General features: G+C 38.8%; 1 protein-coding gene across 1 annotated transcript in view; it reads left to right on the top strand.

Moving 5' to 3' along the window:
- RNF125 (ring finger protein 125) overlaps positions 1 to 12,159 on the top strand; it is a 48,167-nt gene extending 36,008 nt beyond the window's left edge. The window contains exons 6-7 of the mRNA XM_087439109.1: positions 6,606 to 6,713; positions 9,442 to 12,159. Coding sequence (XP_087295235.1) covers positions 6,606 to 6,713; positions 9,442 to 9,528 — 195 coding nt within the window. The 3' untranslated portion in view covers positions 9,529 to 12,159. The remainder of the gene's footprint in view (positions 1 to 6,605; positions 6,714 to 9,441) is intronic.
- Positions 12,160 to 19,713: the final 7,554 nt, after the last annotated feature.

Here is a 19,713-nt window from a genome sequence, read left to right on the forward strand (position 1 = left end):
AAGTCAGAAGAAAGCATTAGGATGGCATAATAATGGCTACCATTTACTGAGTTCTAAGTGCCTCCTTGGGGCCAGCCCAGTGGCGTAGTGGTTAAGTTCGTGTGCTCTGCCTGGGCGGCCCGGAGTTCGCAGATTCGGATCCCAGGAGCGGACCTACGCACCACTTATCAAGCCATGCTGTGGCAGGCGTTCCACATATAAAGTAGAGGAGGATGGGCACAGATGTTAGCCCAGGGCCAATCTTCCTCCACCCCCACAAAAAAAAAAAAAAGTACCTCCTTGTCTCCTCCTAGCACCCCTATGAAGAAGGTATTATCAACACATCTTGAGCCCTGACTAGTATTACCCAGGGTGCTGCTCTGGCTGGAGGAACACTAGGCACTCTGGACCATGGTCTTGGGCTACATCATAGCAGCAATTTAAGGCAGGCCACATACTAGTCCGTCCATTAGTACTATGTACCTGCAGAAGTCCAGTCCGTGTGCTGCTCCGTTTGGCCATCAGATTGAAGGTGGCCCATGGAAGCTAGGCCTTCCATGATTTAGAGTTTGTAGAAGTCATTGAAGAAAACTGACCTAAGGACAGAAATAAACTAGCAACGAGGGATCAGATTGCCCATGGAATGTGGTAGTTAAAGCCTAGGCTTTGCAGGAGATAAGCTTTGGTGCAAATCCCAGAAAATCCTATTAACCTCTCTGTCTCTGTTTCATCATTTGTAAAATGGGGATGATGATGATGATAATGATTCCTTTTTCACAAGGTAGTGAAATAATACCCTGTACCAGTGAATGAGCAGGTGATAATGGTACGTTACTACCACTTTTGCAACTATGTAAAATCAAGGCTAGTGGAGAGTTCTCAGAGGAAGTCATATACTCTCACGGTTGGGGAAACCAAGCTGGGAGGGGTAGGGAAGGTGAAGTGGTAAAATTTCACAAGACCAGGATGCTATCATGGCCCTGAGGCAGGAGCAGATTGTTTAGAAAATCCATGGTTCTGTAATACACTAGGGCCGTCTAGAGGTGGTCACTGGAACAGAAGACCTTTGGGTGTCTGATGTTGGCAGTTCATTCTTGACTAGAAGCTCAAGACACATGTCACTCTGAAGGATCTAGAGCCATTAGAAGTCAGGATAAAAAAAAAAAAAGTCAGGATATATGCTGTGGTTATGAAAAGGCTGGACGTAGATACAGTGGCATAGCTGGGGTTCACGTGCTTAGGGATCCCCACTGGGGACACATAGTTGAAAACACTCTGGTAGAAGTCCTGGACAAGGAGGGCTGAGCCCGAGGCTGATTCTGGATTGGTGTGGAAGTTAGCAAGGAATTATTGCTTTAAAGGACTGGATTGCTGGGTTTGCCCACAGATAAGATCAGTGCCATCATCTGATTTACCTGGTACAGGAAGTTTCAGGGCAGTTAGAGACTTGGGCAAATGATTCCACTTTCCAGTATAATTAGATAATTCAGAGATCAAACTACAAGCAGCTAATCCTTTCTTTCTGACTTGCTCAAGACTGAGATAGTAGGTTAAGAGCATCAGGGTATTTGACTTTTCTCACATGCAGCTTCAACAGCCAACAGCTCCTTTTTGTCACACAGTAATTATATTCTGTCATGTTTTATTTTTTTTTGAAAAATTATAGCTATGGAATGTTAGACTCAAAGGAGGCAAATGACACAAGCAGCACATGCTTCAGATTGCATTATGAGACCACCTCTGAAAGGAGTTTAGTATTTTATCTTGTAAAGGGAAGATGTTTCAGCCAAAACCACACTTTCTGGCTATCTTCTCTGCCCAGGGTCCCCTTTCTTTCACTGGTTGGGCTCTTCTTTATCCTTTAGAGCTCAGCTTAAATCTCACTTCCTCAGGAAGCCCTCCCTGACACCCTAAGTAATTTCAGCTCTTGCTTTTCTCACCTCTTTTTTTCTAATTTACCACAATTTGTAATTGTGTATTCATTTCATGTCTGTCTCTCCCTCTAAATTATTAGGTTCATGAAGTCATGGAACTTAACTCCTTTGTTCAACCCTGCATGTCCACTAGCACATAGTAGGATGTAGTGATATGAAAAAAAGGATATTAAAGAAAAGCATAATGCCATTCACCCAGGTTCAAAGATTCCAGTAGTCTTTTATTTTCTGTCATGCTCTGGAGATTCATTCCTTAAGGGAAGGGACAGGACTTCTGTTGGTTTGGAACATAAACTGTGGTGACTAGAGTCTGAGCCACTCGTCCACAGCAGTTTATTTCCATTTATCTTCAGAATATCTGTGACTTGACTGGGCAGTGGGAGCATATGTGCATAAATGTTTTGGAAGGAAGAAAAATCTTCATTAGATTTGCTTTCAAACTCCTACTACATTAGATGTGCAATTTGATACCTTAATTTTGGTTACATATTTGCCTTTAATTATTTTCAGTGCATGTGTCTTTTCTCTTCTTTGGTTCTTGGATTTAGTGGTCTTTAATTTCTTCCCCAAGTGGCATTTGCCATCATATAGAAAGTGTTCTGTAATTGGCTGAGTTGCTGTGGAGGTTAATCTAAACCACAGATAGAGCTGGGTGTCCATTGTAATGGACATTCCGAAGGATTGAAATTGGTGGCAGCTTCTAATATGGCGACTGTTATTTGCCCATTGCATTCACCATCAAATAAAGGCCATACTGAGATGAGGCCCATGTCTTTTGAATGTACACTGTACAATCGTTGGTTCCTAATATGAGTAGTATGGCCTGGGAGCATTGAGTAGAGAGAAATAATAAAGGATGAGCTGATGTTAGGAAATTGGCAATGTTAGGAAGAGAGTAGGTGAACACTTAGGTAACGATCAGTCTCTCACTTACCATTTCCGTCTCCTTCCTATTCTTACCCTTTCCTCCGTCAGGTCAAATCCCCTAGTTTAAGAAACAAAAGAAATTTTTGGAGTAACAGAAACTTTAGGCCATTGTTTTGCAGTGTCCTTCTGGTGGACGTCTCTTTAGTCACACAGCTAAATTTTATGTACACCAGAAGACTGAAGCCTCCACTACTTCCTTATTAACATCAGACTACAAACAAAAACTACTTTGCTTAAAATTCCAGGTTTTCTGTAGCTTTCTCCTCTGCTAGACTCGAAGCTCCTTAATGATAGGGCCAGAGCTTAGTCATCTCTGTACCTCTGGCTCTTGGCATGGGGCCGACAAACCACGTTAGGTGCTCAAATAAGTGTCTGTCGAGTAGAACTGGTCCCAACTTAGCGTTCCAGACTCATCTCCCACCACTTCCTCCAACATGCCCTATCTTCAGCTTCGCTGAGCTATTTCCATTGCCTAAGCGGGCCCGTCCTTTTAGGATTTCCTGCGTTTCTCCACATTGATTCCATTGCCTGTGATGTGGCTCCCTTGACAGGACCGGCTCATTCTTCAAGACTCACTTCAGGGGCTGGCCCGGTGGTGCAAGTGGTTAGGTGTGCGAGCTCTGCTGCGGCATCTCCAGGTTCCCCAGTTCGGATCCCAGGCGCGCACCAAGGCACTGCATGTCGAGCCATGCTGTGGCAGCGTTCCATATAAAGTAGAGGAAGATGGGCATGGATGTTAGCTCAGGGTCAGTCTTCCTCAAAAAAAAAAAAAGAGGAGGATTGGCATCAGATGTTAGCTCAGGGCTGATCTTCCTCACAAAAAAAAAAAAAAAAAAAAGACTCACTTCAGTTACCAGAAACTCAGCTGAATCCTTTCCTGAATTCCCAGGCAAAATTAATGACTCCCTTTTCAGGTCTTGAACAGTCGTCTGTTCGTATCTTGAATATAGTATTTGTTATGCTGCGTTGAAAGTATCTGCTTAAGTGATAATAATAGGAGCCATTTGTTATTTGTGCCAAGGACTCGGCTAATATAATGACTGAGCTTCATAATGTTGAATGATGTATTATTTTAAATCTACCAACAGCTCTCCAAAACAGAGATAATTCTCAATTTACAGGTTAAGATTAATTATTTGCCAAGGTTAAGTCAGTGAGAGGCTGGGATGAAATTGGAAACAATTTTCCAGGTACTGGGAAGGCAAGGGTGAACAGGACACGTGTAGTTTCTTCCCTCAGGGAGCCCCAGCTATTCAAGGACAAGGATCAAATAGTAGTAAATATATGGCATTTATTAAATGCCTAATTATGTATCCAGCACATTAAGGACATTATTTCTAAACACCATAACTACTCTACAAGGTAGGTGGTGGTATCTCCATTTCACAGGAGAGGGAACTTAGTGCTGAAGGTGAGACAGCTAGTAAGAGCTGGTGCTAGGATTTGAACCCAAGCCTCGCTGACTTCAAAGGTCCTGCAACGCAACCCTATCTTACTGGTTTCCATAGTCCACGTGCCTAGTACGTAGTAGAGGCACAGTAAAGAGTGTTGAATGAACACATTTCTGTAACTACTGTTCTTTCTCTCACACCACAAAAAATTAATGTTGCTTTTCCATTAAAATATTTCTTGATCTCAGCTCTGTTCTCTTTACTATGTAGGGGTCTCAGGGTAGATTAAGTGCTATCTTGGGATAGCCAGTATTGCCAATTAACCAAGATAGCTAGAGCATTAGAGAATCGTAAATGGTTATACAGCAGTAATAATTTAAATGATGTAATTTTTTAAAAAATAAGACAAAGATTAATGGAGTAGAGCAAAATTCAGAAATGGACCTTATTTATAGAAATTGAGCATATTGAAACCAGAACCCCATAAAACAATAAGAAAGAAAAGAATTATATAAAGACCTCATTTAGATTTAAAGGAAAACATCATCAAAGGTGGTAAGTTAGACTCTGTTATAATCTGAAAAGAACCCTGGATTATCTATTAGAGGCTTAGATTCCAGTTCTGATACTTATAGTGGTATAAATTTAAGCTAATTTTTTTCCTCTCTGAAATTGGGCTCATCAACAAAATAAGGATAATAATTCATTGGGTTGTTGTGAGGATCAAATGAGAATACCACCTAACTTATACTTAGCACATACTTTGCACTCAGTAATGATTCTGCATCTCCTATTTTAGAAAATGAATACATGAAGAAATAAAATTTTTTAAAAACCTAGCTTAAAATATAATAAAGTAGCATATGTTAAAAGAAGGAGTCATTTATATTAGCCATTAGAGAAATGCAAATTAAAACTATGATAAGATACTACTACACACCTATCAAAATAACTAAAATAAAATATTGACAGTACCAAATGCTGACCTGAGTGAGGAAAAACTGGATAATTCACACATTGCTGGTCAGAATGTAAAATGCTACAGACACTCTGGAAAATAGTTTGGCAGTTTTTTACAAAGTTAACCATAACACTATATGCCCTAGCGATCATACTCCTGGAAATTTATCCTAGAGAAAGGAACACATGTTTATGCAAACATTCGTGCACAAACATTCATTGTAGCTTTATTTGTAACAGCCAAAAACTGGAAACAACAAATGTCTTTCAGAAGGTAAATATAAACAAACTGTGGTACATCCATACCGTGGAATACTACTCAGCAATAAAGAGGAAGAAACTATTGATGCACACAACAACAAGGATGAATCTCAAGATTATTAGGCTTAGTGAAAAAAGCCAATCTCAGAAGATTAAGTACTGTATAATTCTATTTATATAACATTCCTCAAACGATGAAATTATAGAGGTGGAGAACATATCAGTGGGTGCCAGGGTTAGGAGAGAAGAGAAAATGAAGGGGTAACACCAGGGAGCTCCTCTGTAGTGACAAAACAGTTCTGTAACCTGATTGTCTTGGTGGTTATATGAATCTATACATGTGATAAAATTTAATAGAATTATGCAAACCCAAAAACATGAGTTCTTGCAAAAACTGGTGAAATCGAAGTATAGTCTGTAGTCTAGTTAATTGCCAATTTCCTGGTTTTGATAATGTACTATAGTTATGTAAGATGTTACCGTTTTGGGAAGCTAGGTGATGGGGACATGGGATCTGTCTGCATTATTTTTGCAATTTCTTGTGAGTGTATAAATATTTCAAAATGAAAAAGTTTTGTTTAAAGAGCCATTAATGGCTATTAAATTAGGAAAATACATGTAAATACCAATATCTGATGCTGATGTGTTATAATCTGTATTGCTGATAGCAATAAAAAGCTATAGAGGAATAGGTATTATGAACTGTAAATGTTCATAAACTTTGACCTACTAATCTCCATTTCAGGTCATTTATCCTAAGAAAATAATCCTCCAAGAGATAAAACTAAAGATAATGTCATTTGTAATAACAGCATATGCACATACAAAAAAACTTAAGTATTCCAAGAGATAGGCAACTAATTAAGTAAATTATGGTACATCTACTAACTGTAATATTGTTTAAATAATAAATGGATAAATACCAAAGAAATAGCTCTACTGTTATATACAAGAAATGTGTTTGGAGAATAAATGCAATTTTATTTGTTTAATGTTGCTATAATATTTATGCAATTTTAAAACATAATACTGAGGTATGGCCAATAGATTCATAAAGTTAAAATTCACTGTTGAATGGTTATTTAATTTTTTAATTCTGACACTAATGATTATTTTAAATTCTTTGTTGAACTCTTGGTCCTGTTACTTCCAGTTCTGTCCACTTTGCCGTTTAATACCTAATGAGAATGCAAACAGCTTCAATGGCAGTTTAATAAGACATTTGCAAGTCAATCACACTTTGTTTTATGATGATTTCATAGTAAGTATATTTTCTTACTTTTACATTGTTTTTGTGCTGTCTGTGTTAAGCTTACCTTTTTTAATCCAAGTGAATAAAATTATAGAGGAAAAAAATGTGTATGTAGCTGAAGTGTTGAGTATTAGCATTAAGTGAGAAATCATAAAAATATAGTGTTTTATAAATTTGACTATTAATATTAAAGTAGTTATCTGCTTTAGACAAAATTATTTTCTTTGTGATCTATATAATTATCCATTGTATGAAGAGCCAAATTTTGCTTTCAAATTATTTTAATTTCTACTCTAGTCCCTCCTTATATATGGTTATAATTTTTATGAACCTGAAAATTTATGCAGCTGAGATGCAATCACATCAGTAATGAAATGGCTCCGAGTGTTTGTTCTGCATCCAGTTGCTTTTTGACCAGCTGTTAACAGATATGATATTATCAGTGTAGTAAGACACACCGGCCTTATTTTTAATTTAAATTCTAAAAAACACAAAACCCATGTTTATTGAACTTTTTTTAACTTAAAAAAAGTTTATTATAGGGCCGGCCCCGTGGCATAGCGGTTAAGTGTGCGCGCTCCACTGCTGGCGGCCCCAGGTTCGGATCCTGGGCGCCCAACAATGCACCGCTTGTCAGGCCATGCTGTGGTGGCATCCCATATAAAGTGGAGGAAGATGGGCACGGATGTTAGCCCAGGGCCGGTCTTCCTCAGCAAAAAAGACGACGATTGGCATGGATGTTAGCTCAGGGCTGATCTTCCTCACCAAAAAAAAAAAACGTTTATTATGAAAAAATGTTAAACATATGCAAACGTAGATGGAATAGTATAATGAGCCCCCATATACCCATCACTGACCCATCAATAACTAGCAATTCTTGGCCAATCTCATTATATTAAGACTTTTTTAAGATGCCAGAAAAGTTAGGTATAATATGAATAGTGCTTTAAACTTATGACTGTATTTCCCATGGTCAAAAATGAGAATAACAAGCAAAAAGTTAACGTAGCCTTTGTTGTACTTCAGTCCGCGCATTGCCATGCGAGGGTAATGTGTTGTCCTCTGAGCCTCTTTGAGCCTGTTATTGGAAGATTAATCACTCATAGCCATATTCTGAAATAGAATATTTTGTTACTTTTATCTAAATACATGAAATATTAAGGGCTAAATTTGAATTTGCATATAATTTCACATGATTTTGACTGTTTTCTTTTCATCCTATTTCAAGGTAGAATTTAATAATTGTTAAAGATTGTCATTTGAAAATTTTCTCCTTGCTATCTGCTCTGCCCACTATGAATAGCCGCGTTCAGCAGGAGCTTGGGTCCTAATCGAGGTTTAAGTAACAGCTCTCTCACAGCTGTGTGACTTTGGGCAAGATATTTAACCTCTGAGCCTCTGTTCATTTGTTAAGTGAAGAGAGTAAAAGCACCTACGCCCAAAAGCTGTTGTGAGGATTGAATGTGAGATAATGCGTGTAAAGTGATTTGTGCAGCTTGGGCCCGGATTTAGGCAGGTTGGTGATGGGGCGAGAGTAAACGGGAAGCATAAGAACCACTTGAGGAAATGAACGAGCTATACCCCAGAGGCTTCTCTCTGCTCCATCTCTCAAATAATGTCTTTCCTAGCCCCAAGCACACAGGCCTCAACAGAGCCTGGTTCTGGTCTGTGTGTTCTCATTTTTCACAACACATAGGACTTCCTCTTTATTTGAGCTCCATATGATGTTCTAAAAGCCGGGTTGATTCCATACCTGTTCTGGCTATTCACGTTCAGTCCATTCTTCTCAAGATCTTTCAGACAAAGTCTGATCCAGGGCAGGTCGGGAAGAAGTCACTTTCCCCCCGTCAAGACCATATTCTTGGGTATGGAAGTCAAGTTGAAGCCAAGTTCTTTGTTTTGATTTTCTGTTTCCTAAGCTACCACGTACTATACAAGGCACTTTATGCAAATTATCTAATTTATTCCTTGCAGCAACTTCTATGAAGTGAGTACTGTATTATTATCCTCACTTAGCTATGAAATATCTGATTCTCAAAGTTTAATAAATTGCCTAAGAACAAGCCACTATTTAGTCCAAATCTTGTGCTCTGCTGTGCTTTATGGCTTTCCTCTGGGTTTTGTTTATTTACTTTTATGTTCTAAAATAGACTTCGAATAGAGTTTACTTTTTTTTTTTAGTTTATTAGGGAAGAGGAAATGGATTACAGAGGATAGGACTCTTAATAGTTTTTATTTTATTTACAGAATGTGCTGATTTAAAGTTTTGAATTCCATTTTGACCATAGGGAGGCAAAGAGGAAGAGACTTTTGTTTTCAGCCTTTTTTTTCAGAAATAGATATTCAGTAGTACTGTTGGGATTGGTGAATCCTATGGGAATGTCTTAATTGTATTCCATGTTACATGTTTATGTGGAACATAGCACTCTGACCAGGATTTGTAATGTTGATTACAAACTACTAGTTAGATCAGATAAAAACTTTAAATTTCAAATCAAGGCTATTTTACTATGACAATAACTAGTTAATCCATAGGCAGTAAAATGAAATAGAAAATGCGCTAGCCCCAAAGCAAAAGTCTCGGGTTCTATGACAGTTTTTGTGGAAACTTGGACAGATCACTAAATTCAAGGCCTTAGTTTACTGCAAAACGAGGGCATTGCAATGACTCACTCCTCCAGTTTCTGAAAACTATCATCTCTGATTGTATGTTTCTAATTATTTTTCTTCATTGTAGGATTTTAATATAATTGAGGAAGCTCTTATCCGAAGGGTCTTAGACCGCTCACTTCTGGAGTATGTGAATCACTCGAACACCACATAATTTTATTAAAAGGAAAGCAAAGGAGATCATACAGTTGCACCATGTGTTAAGATGCTGCTTGAACAATTGAAGGGAAATGGTCAATGTTTGATGAGCAAAAATGTACAACACAGTTAAATGTCCGTGTTTGTTCTTATATTGCATTTTAAAACTGCTTTCATTTTGATGGTTTAAATCTGTTTTACATTCTTGAGTTTCTTAGACACTTAATGACAAAAAATAGTCTCCATCAGCCATTAATATATGGAAGAGAGCATAAGGCTGGGTATGTGAGTGAAGGATCTTTATTTGCAAATTGGATGACACTGTGTGTAATGCTACATATTAATAATTACCATCATGGCTGGGCAAGATAACTAATCTTTGTTCTATGTAAGAAGACGGAGAGTGAAACAGAGTGTGGACATTCAAGGAAATATGAAATCTATTCCAATGCTCATATTCTATTCTCTAATGGAATAACATGAATAATCTCGTATGACAGTAGGAAAGGAAAATTTTGGAAGTCAACAGATTCCATTTAACCAAATTGTATAACATAATACTGTAACAAAATAAATTTTGTGTTAGGAATGTATACTTAATTCTTTGACTTTTTATAACTATGCACACATGAGAATTTAATATTATATTTTTCAAATATTTGTAGCTTATTATTTAGAAATATTTCTATAATATAGGCAATTTTTTAAGAACCATCAGCTGATATTTACAGTAGAAATATTCACATCCATAATTTTTAGTGGAAAACCCTAAGGGCTTTGATTTTTTTTTTATCCTTTAGACAAATTATAAAATAAAACATAAATACTGAAAACCAAATAGAAAACATATAGCTTATTACATTATTATAGGGAACTACTCTCTTAGAACTCTGCCAGCCACCCTGGATGTCTTGTGTGTGTCCTGTCACAGTTAACAATCCTCTTCCCCACCCCACAAAAGTAACCACTATGTTGATTTCAGTTATAGTCACTTCTTTGCCTGTCTTTATCATCATCCAAGTGTGTATCTCTACACACTATATTTTAATCTTATCCATTTAAAATTGTTTTGTTAGTTATCTCTTTTACACCTCTTTTTAATCTACAGCTTCCCCTTTCTTTCATTTCCTTAAAATTTACCAGTTGAAGAACCTGGTCTTATGATCTATAAAGTTTCCCACAATCTGTTTTGCTGATTGGGTACTCATGGTGCAATTCAGCTTGTTCCTCTCTCCTCTGGATGTTGACACATGGATCCAGAGGTCTGAGCAGACTCGGGTTCAGTCCTTTTGGCAAGACTACATGTCATGGTGTGCTCTTTCATCCGAAGGCACTTATGTCTGGTTCTCTCTTTTTGTGATGTCAGCTGAAATTGATACTCAGTGCCTAGATCCATTGTGAGTTGGAGAATATTCTATCATTTCTTTTTCATTTATTAGTTGGAATATTTTTATAAAGAGATGTTTCCCTACATCTACTATTTGGTTAACCAGTGGTAAATTACATATAGAAAAGGGAAAGTAAATATTTGAATTTTCCGTTTACCTATTTTCAAGGTAATAGACTTGTTTCCTATCATCTTCCAGAGATCACTTTTTTTTAAAGTATTATAAACTCATGGATTCAAGCGTATTTGATAGGCTTCAATCCATTTCAAATTTTACCTTATTAAAGCTCAAATTGTCCCATCTTTGGCCATTGGGAGCCTCATCAAGTTGGTTCGAGTCCTTTTGACATTATTCTAGCAGTCTTTAACAGCCTCCTTGCTGTCTCCTATGATAGATATTCCAGGCTCAACTTGTATGTTTCCTGCCCCCAGACCTGGAATCAGCCGTTTCTCTGAGAAGCCTGGTTACTTACAGTGAGAAATGGCATTTCAAAACCATAATTGGGGTTCTAAGGATGCTCATTGCTATTAGATTGGTCATTGTTTCTCGGAGAGAGCTAGGAAATATCTATTTTTTTTAAGGGTAAAACATTTTATGAGTTTATTTTGATACTTCCAAATCAAATTGAGTACTACAGGTTTTTACCTAATCCTTTCCATTACAACTGTATCTCCATTTTTTCTATGTTGATAATCCTGGTTTTCAAGGACACAGGGCATGATAAAATTAGAATATCCCACAATTATTCATTTCCTTTATCTACCTTATATATATAATAGTCTTAGAATAACAATACTAACACAACTACCACCAGTATGATAACCAAAACTGTTAAAAATGTTTCCATATGCTCTCCCCATTCTCCCTCTATTTTTTAAAGTCATACTACATCAACATTTTCAGAACATACTGGTATAGCATGCTATACTCTCTCCCTTCTAGCTCCCATTTAATCTTAGTTCTTCAAGTAACTGTATATTCAGTGCTTGCCACCAGCCCTTATTTGATGGCCATGACTTTTTTTCATATCTTGCTTTTTAATGATGAATCCAGGACATAGAATAATGTTTCCATCTTGAAAGTAAGCACAGAAGCTATAAAGATTAGTGATATCAACTCCTGAGGATAAAAGGTTATTTGGCTGTAGTTAGCTTTGTAATTGTAATCATTTATAAACTTCTTTGTTCCTTACACGTAAATGTAGTCATAATCATGGTGCCCAAAATTTTATGTAATAAATTATCCATTACTTCTTTAAAGTCTTGCTTACTGTTCTGCCATTGAGTTCAAGGTAATTAGAAAAACATAAAACCGGATGAAATCTAGAGGGCCTTATTTCCGCCCTTTTAGGTATTGGTTTCAAGCTTAGTTTTCACAGCTGCAAAAAAGTTAACAACAGATTTTTAGTTTCACAACCTCTCTTCCTCCAATTTGGATGAATCATTCAATAAAGCAAAACCTGTTGGACAACAAGTTCGAAAGGAGAGGAATTTTTCAGAGGTAATCGGACTGAAAATCTAGTCCCTGAAAAGTAAAAGAATGTATTTCTGAGCAGTAGTACTGACTATCCAGAAAATAAATCTTTGTTAATTCAGAGCAATACAAAAGGCATCTTTAAATCTGTAAAACTTGAAATAATTTCCAAACTTTAAAACTGTATTTTAAGTAAAGCTTTAAGTCACCTGCCACTATTAACCTCAGTGCAGCAATTCTGCGTTTTCTCCCTGGATTCTTCTTATGATAATTTTGCCACCTACAGGACAAATTAGGTGCTGGCCGCCTGAATTATTTTGCGTTTTGAATTATTTTGAGTTCTAAAATGGTGAAGTGCAAATATTCACTGTTTCACTGTGCCTTTAACCTTTTATAAAAAGGTATTTATAATTCATTGTTTTTTGGTTTTGGTTTTTTTTTTTTTTTGATGAAGAAGATTAGCCCTGAGCTAACATCCATTTCCAATCCTCCTCTTTTTGCTGAGGAAGATTGGCCCTGGGCTAACATCCATACCCATCTTCCTCTACTTTATATGTGGGACGCCTGCCACAGCATGGCTTGATAAGTGGTGCATAGGTCTGTGCCCCGGATCTGAACCTGCGAACCCCGGGCTGCCAAAGCGGAGCATGCAAACTTAACCACTAACGCCACCCGGCTGGCCCCTATAATTCATTGTTTTAAGAAATGAAAACCAGTATTTGAAGTCATTGACTACTAACAAAAAGTTTCACTCACTTTCTTTATGGCACCTCAAAATGCAACTTTTTCAAGGCCTTAATAGGGGAAAAATGATTCACCTGTTATTCTTCAAAAGCTAAATTCTTCTAACCCTACAAAAACCTTCCTTCTGTGTATTGTTTCACCCAACTTTCTAAAATGTAGGTTGAAAAGTTGGATTGTGAATCTATGGTGAAGGTAGTTCCAGGGCGGACCTCCTAAGAGATCCTGGCTCCCGTGGTGTTGCTTCATTACTGTGACTGGGTGCTAAGTGTCTTTCATTTTGAAGTGACCTTACTCAGTTATTGAATGTTTGTCATATAGTTTGTACCATGCATTGAAGTTATTTTAAAAAGTCACTAAGAGGTTCCTTCTTTTATTATTCAACTGCAAAAAAAATCTGTATAATAATCAGAATTTAAAATGTACAATTCTTAAAAAAAAAATGTACAATTCTTTTTTCTTCTGTAAATATGTATCGTGAGAAATAAAGAATGGCAGGACCATTGCTTTCATTAAAATCTCTAGTGTGTCTGTTCTTAAATATTGATCTTGATAATTTTTTACACAAACCTAAAATGCTTTTAAAATTGTCATCATTCAGGGACCGGCCTGGGGGTGCTGCTTTGGCAGCCCGGGGTTCACAGGTTTGGATCCTGAGCTGGCACCGCTGCACCGCTTGTCAAGCCATGCTGTGGCTGTGTCCCACATAAAGTGGAGGAAGATGGGCACTGATGTTAGTTCAGGGCCAACCTTCCTCAGCAAAAAAAAAAAGAGGAGGATTGTCATCAGATGTTAGCTCAGGGCTGACCTTCCTCACCAAAAAAAAAAAAAATTGTCATCATTCAGCAATATCTATCACAAAAATATACCTTAATTTAGGCCAGTAGTTCTCAACTGGGGGCAGTTTTGCCTCCCAAGGGACATTTGGCAATGTCTAGAGGCATTTTTTGTTGTCATAACTAGGGTATGCTATTGGCTGGGGATGCTGCTTAATGTTCTACAGTGCACAGGACAGCCCCTCACAACAAAGAGTTACCCTGCCCCAAATGTCAATAGTGCTGAGGTTCAGAAACCCTGATTTAGGCCAAGGTAATGCTGAGCACCATGGAGTTATTTTTGGTTGTGCTTGCAAGGGGCTTCATTGAAATTTAAAAGGTAAGATGTAGATGAACTCTCTATAGCCTATTCTCTGCTAAATGCATACTCAGTTTGGGTGGCTATAGCTGTCACGTGTACCTGAGTTCAGAATATGCTCAAACATATGAAAGCTTTTTGGATTTTTCACAAGAGGTACAGGCCAGAACACAGGTGTTACTGACATGACCTCTGACAGTTTGCAAAGTAACATTCTAAAAGATAGAGGGAACCCGGGATAGGTTGGGAAGACTTATCACCTAGGCTATCTTTTTTTGTGTGTGTGTGAGGAAGATCAGCCCTGAGCTAACATCTGCCAATCCTCCTCTTTTTTTGCTGAGGAAGACTGGCCCTGGGCTAATATCTGTGCCCATCTTCCTCCACTTTATATGGGATGCTGCCACAGCATGGCTTGACAAGCGGTGCGTCGGTGTGCGCCCGGGATCCGAACCGGCGAACCCCGGGCCTCCGCAGCGGAGCGTGCACACTTAACCGCTTGCGCCGCCGGGCCGGCCCCACCTAGGCTATCTTTATTGAATTAATTAAGACAAAATATTACAGAGGGATACCTATGTCTGAAATATATTTGTTTTATTTATTAAGAAATATTTAAGTTTTTAAATGTTTAAGATTTTGTCTTATTATTGGAAAATCGTCTGGTATTTTAATCCTGCAGGTTTCAGAGGCGGCCATGCATGGGTCTTGATTAAAGTTAATCATTGCCCTGAAGCCTCCATATAAGAGATCTAATGAAGGTGAACCAGGGGGAGAGATTAGTCAAGACAGATTAGGTCATACTGCGATTACAAAGAACCCCCAAACCCGGCACTCACCCAGGTCTGCTGTGGAGCTGGCTATTCTCCAGGCAGCTGTTCTCCAGAATTCCAAATTACTTTGATCTCCTGGTATTTGTATATCACCGTATGCTTCCCCAGTCACCTCTCACCACAGTGGGCTGGAGAGTCATTCACACAGGTCATTTCTGCTCACATTTCATTCGCCAAGGCAAATCGCATGGCCTTAGGTAATTTCAAGGCATTGGGGAAATGCAATCTTCTCAGGTAGAAGAGAACTGGGTATTGGGATATAGTAGTAATGCCAACCGTGTATGGAAAGGAGGGAGGGAAAAGTCAAAATGAGACTAGCTTTTTAGAAACATGAAGTGATATTCATTTTTGCGATGGTAATTGTTTGGTTTATTTTACTCAAAGTTTGGGATCATTTTACCAAATGAAAGATCTGTCAGTTTCTCAAACATAAGACAATAATTTTTTTTGAACCATTCTTTCTTGTTCCTTAACAAGAAATGATGAGTGTCTTCTCAGTCCCTTACAACTGTATTTTCTCTAGATATTTCTTGTGTACCTCCATCAGAATCACTTGCATCACTTGTTATAATTGCGTTTTTCTGAGCCCTCCCCAGATGTACAGAATGTCTGAAATTCTGATGGATTCATCTGCAAGTCATCAAAATGTATTCAAATCCATCTATTTCTCACCGTCTCCATGCTTATAATTTCATCCAAACCATCATCATCAGGGATCCCTGCAGTACACAGGCATCCCTGTTTCCACTTATGACCTTATGGCCTATCATCCGTGTAGCAGTTGGAGAGATCTTCAAAAACATAAATATGATTATGCCTTTGTCCCTCTCTGCTGCTTAAAATGCTCCAAAGTCTTCTCATTGTTACTAGAATAAAATCGGAATGCCTTTCCATTCCCTTCGAAAGCCCTTCATAATCTGACCCCTGCCTACCTCTCCGGTTTCTTCTCACTCCCCTCTCTCCCTTGATCCTTTAGCCACATTGGTCTTTTCTTTTGGGGGAGGGTGTGTGTGAGGAAGATTAGCCCTGAGCTAACATCTGTCACCAATCCTCCTCTTTTTGCTGAGGAAGACTGGCCCTGGGCTAACATCCATGCCCATCTTCCTCTACTTTATATGGGATGCCGCCACAGCATGGCTTGACAAGCGGTGCATCGGTGAGCGCCCGGGATCCGAACCCCGGGCTGCCGCAGCATAGCACACGCACTTAACCGCCACGCAACCAGGCTGGCCACAGCCACACTGGTCTTTAGGTTTATTAAACACACCAAGGTTATAGTGCTGCCTGCACCTTGGCATTTTCTATTCCTTCTGTTCAAAAGCTCTTCCCCCAGAGTTTGATGTGGCTGCCTTCTAATCATTCAACTCTCCCCTCAAATGTCATCTTCTCATAATTCTAGCCAAAGTCACCTCCCCGTTTTGTCATTAGCCTATTGTAGTTTCTTCTTAACTGTTATTAGAGTTTGAAATTAGCTTACACATTTATATTCATTTTTATTGAGTGTCTCCCCTCTCTAGAATATAAATTCTTTGAGTGCAAGTATACACCACTAAACTACCCAACATCTTAATGGGCATCTTAAAACAACATCTAAAACCGTGGCACGTGGTATGTACTTAGTAAATATTTCCAAATGTTTTTATTATATAAAGATCATAAGAATGATAAAAAATATTAAAACCCTATTAATCTAGCTGAAAGTCATTATGAAACAAAGCAGAAGTATAAGTTAATTAGAATACCTCAATAGATAAGTGTCTTAGCTCAGGCTGCTATAACAAAATACCATAGACTGGGTGGCTTAAACAACAGACATTTGTTTCTTATAGTTCTGGAAGCTGAGAATTCCAAGATCAGGGTGCCAGCAGATTCAGTTCTTGGTGAGAGCCCTCTTCCTGGCTTGTAGATAGCTGCCTTCTTACCGTATGGTCACATGTCAGAGACAGAGCAAGCTCTGGTCTCTTCTTATAAGAGAACTAATCTTATCATGGGGGTGCCACCCTCATGACCTCATCTAAACCTAGTCACTTCTCAAAGGCCTCACTTCCAAATACCATTACATTGGGGATTAGGACTTCAACATATGAATTTTGGGGGACGTAAATATTCAGCCCATAACAATAAGAACACAATAATACACTTGTAATTAACGATGGAGAAATATATCTTGTAAAACACACACACAAAATGTGCAAATATTACCAGTAGTCAAAGATATTAACTTGAAGACTATAATGATGTACTACTTTTCTCTGTTAACACAATGTGTGGTATATTGTAACCTCTCAATAAACATTTTTTGAATCAGTCTATTAGCAAAATTTCTCAGTTGATAGTCCTCCGTGCAAGGAAGCTATGGCGGAACTGGCACATTATGGTGGTGTTAGCGGTATAATTTCCACATTCCAAAACAATTTGGTCGTGTTATCTTACCTCTTGACACAATCATTCTACTTCTGGGGATATTTTATGGCCCTCTACCCAAATGGAATCTATATGCAGGATGATATTTATTGTAACACCATTCATAATAACAAAAAAAGGAGCGGGAGGAATAAACTGGAGTTCAATGAGGGTTAAAATGTGGCCTTTTTTGATTGACACTGTCATTAAATATGTTAATATACCCTTAAGTTTACTGTCAAGTCAGCCTAGAAGAATTTTATATCTGAATTATCATATTTAAACTCTGGCATCCATGGTTAGTTTTAATTTAACTCCCTGAAAGCAACCCTGTTCACTATTTCCAAGTTCTTAGGAAATATTTTATTGTTGCCCTAGTCCTCTTACCCCTCAATACATCATATTCTTTCATACTTCTATGACTTTGCATACTTTTTCCTCAACCTAAAATAAATTTCATGATTTCTCTGAAAAGACTTCTTTGAGCCATCCAAGTGGAATCAATCACACCATCCTTGATATCACCACTATCCCTAGACCACACTTTCATTGCTATAGTTATCACATTATATTGCTTTGTTTATGTGTCTGGTACTCATGAGACCGGGAGTTCCTTGAGGGCAAGGATTGGGATTTATCTTTACACTCTCAGGGCCTTATTAGAAACTCAATATGCATGTCTTAGTCTGCTAAAGCTGTCATAACAAAATACCATAGACTAGGCAGCTTAAGCAAGAGAAATTTATTTTCTCAACAGTTCTGGAGGCTGGCTGCAACATCAAGGCCTGTCAGAGTTTGGTTTCTGTTGAGGACTCTCTTTCTGGCTGGCAGACGGCCACCTTCTCACTGTGTCCTCACATGGCAGAAAGAGAGAGAGTAAGCTCTCTGGTGTTTCTTCTTGTTGTTGTTGTTTTTGCGAGGAAGATCAGCCCTGAGCTAACATCCATGCCAATCCTCCTCTTTTTCTGCAGAGGAAGACTGGCCCTGGGCTAACATCTGTGCCTATCTTCCTCCACTTTATATGGGATGCTGCCACAGCATGGCCTGACAAGCAGTGCCTCAGTGCCACCTGGGATCTGAACCCGGGCCGCCAGCAGCGGAGCACTCGCACTTAACCGCTATGCCACGGGCTGGCCCCTCTCTGGTGTTTCTCATAAGGACACTAATCCCATCATGAAGGCACCACACTCATGACTTCATTTAACCCTAACTACCTCCCAAAGGCCCCGTCTCCAAATACCATCACACTGGGGATTAGGGTTTCAACATATGGATTTGGGGAGGACACAAACATTCAATCCATAACAACATTTCTTTTTTTGTGTGTGTGAGGAAGATCAGCCCTGAGCTAACATCCATGCCAATCCTCCTCTTTTTGCTGAGGAAGACCAGCCCTGAGCTAATATCTATTGCCAATCCTCCTCCTTTTTTTTCCCTTTTTCTCCCCAAAGCCCCAGTAGATAGTTGTATGTCATAGTTGCACATCCTTCTAGTCACTGTATGTGGGACACGGTCTCAGCTGGACAAGCAGCGCATCCGCGCACCCGGGCCGCCAGTAGCGGAGCATGCACATTTAACCGCTAAGCCACGGGGCTGGCCCCAACATGTTTCTTGAATGGAAAAATGAATGGCTGACAAATGGATTAGAATACTCACGTTAGTTCCACAGCATATTCTTTTCTCACTAATAAAGTCCATATGGGGAGCAAAATCATAACAAAAAGAGCAGCATTATGTCTAAATTTATTCATTATTGTTTCCCCAGAACATAGTGCAGTGCCGTGCATCTGTAGGCACTCAATAAATATCTGATGGATAAATTAGTGAATAAATTGTAGTTTGAGAAGCACAGACATGATGTTCTTTTTTTTTTTTTTTTGTGAGGAAGATCAGCCCTGAGCTAACATCCATGCTAATCCTCCTCTTTTTGCTGAGGAAGACCAGCTCTGAGCTAACATCTATTGCCAATCCTCCTCCTTTTTTTTTTTTTCCCCCAAAGCCCCAGTAGATAGTTGTATGTCATAGTTGCACATCTTTCTAGTTGCTGTATGTGGGACACGGCCTCAGCATGGCCCAAGAAGCGGTGTGTTGGTGCACACCCGGGATCCGAACCCCGGGCCACCAGTAGCTGAGGGCATGCACTTAACCGCTAAGCCACGGGGCCGGCCCAGACGTGATGTTCTTAATGAATAAGGTCTTCAAGCCAGATGCCTCTCTTCTCTTTAGAGACACACC

The sequence above is a fragment of the Ceratotherium simum genome, chromosome 14 (genome assembly GCF_057802395.1).
Source record: "Ceratotherium simum simum isolate JZ-2026a chromosome 14, ASM5780239v1, whole genome shotgun sequence".
Classification (NCBI taxonomy): Eukaryota; Metazoa; Chordata; class Mammalia; order Perissodactyla; family Rhinocerotidae; genus Ceratotherium; species Ceratotherium simum.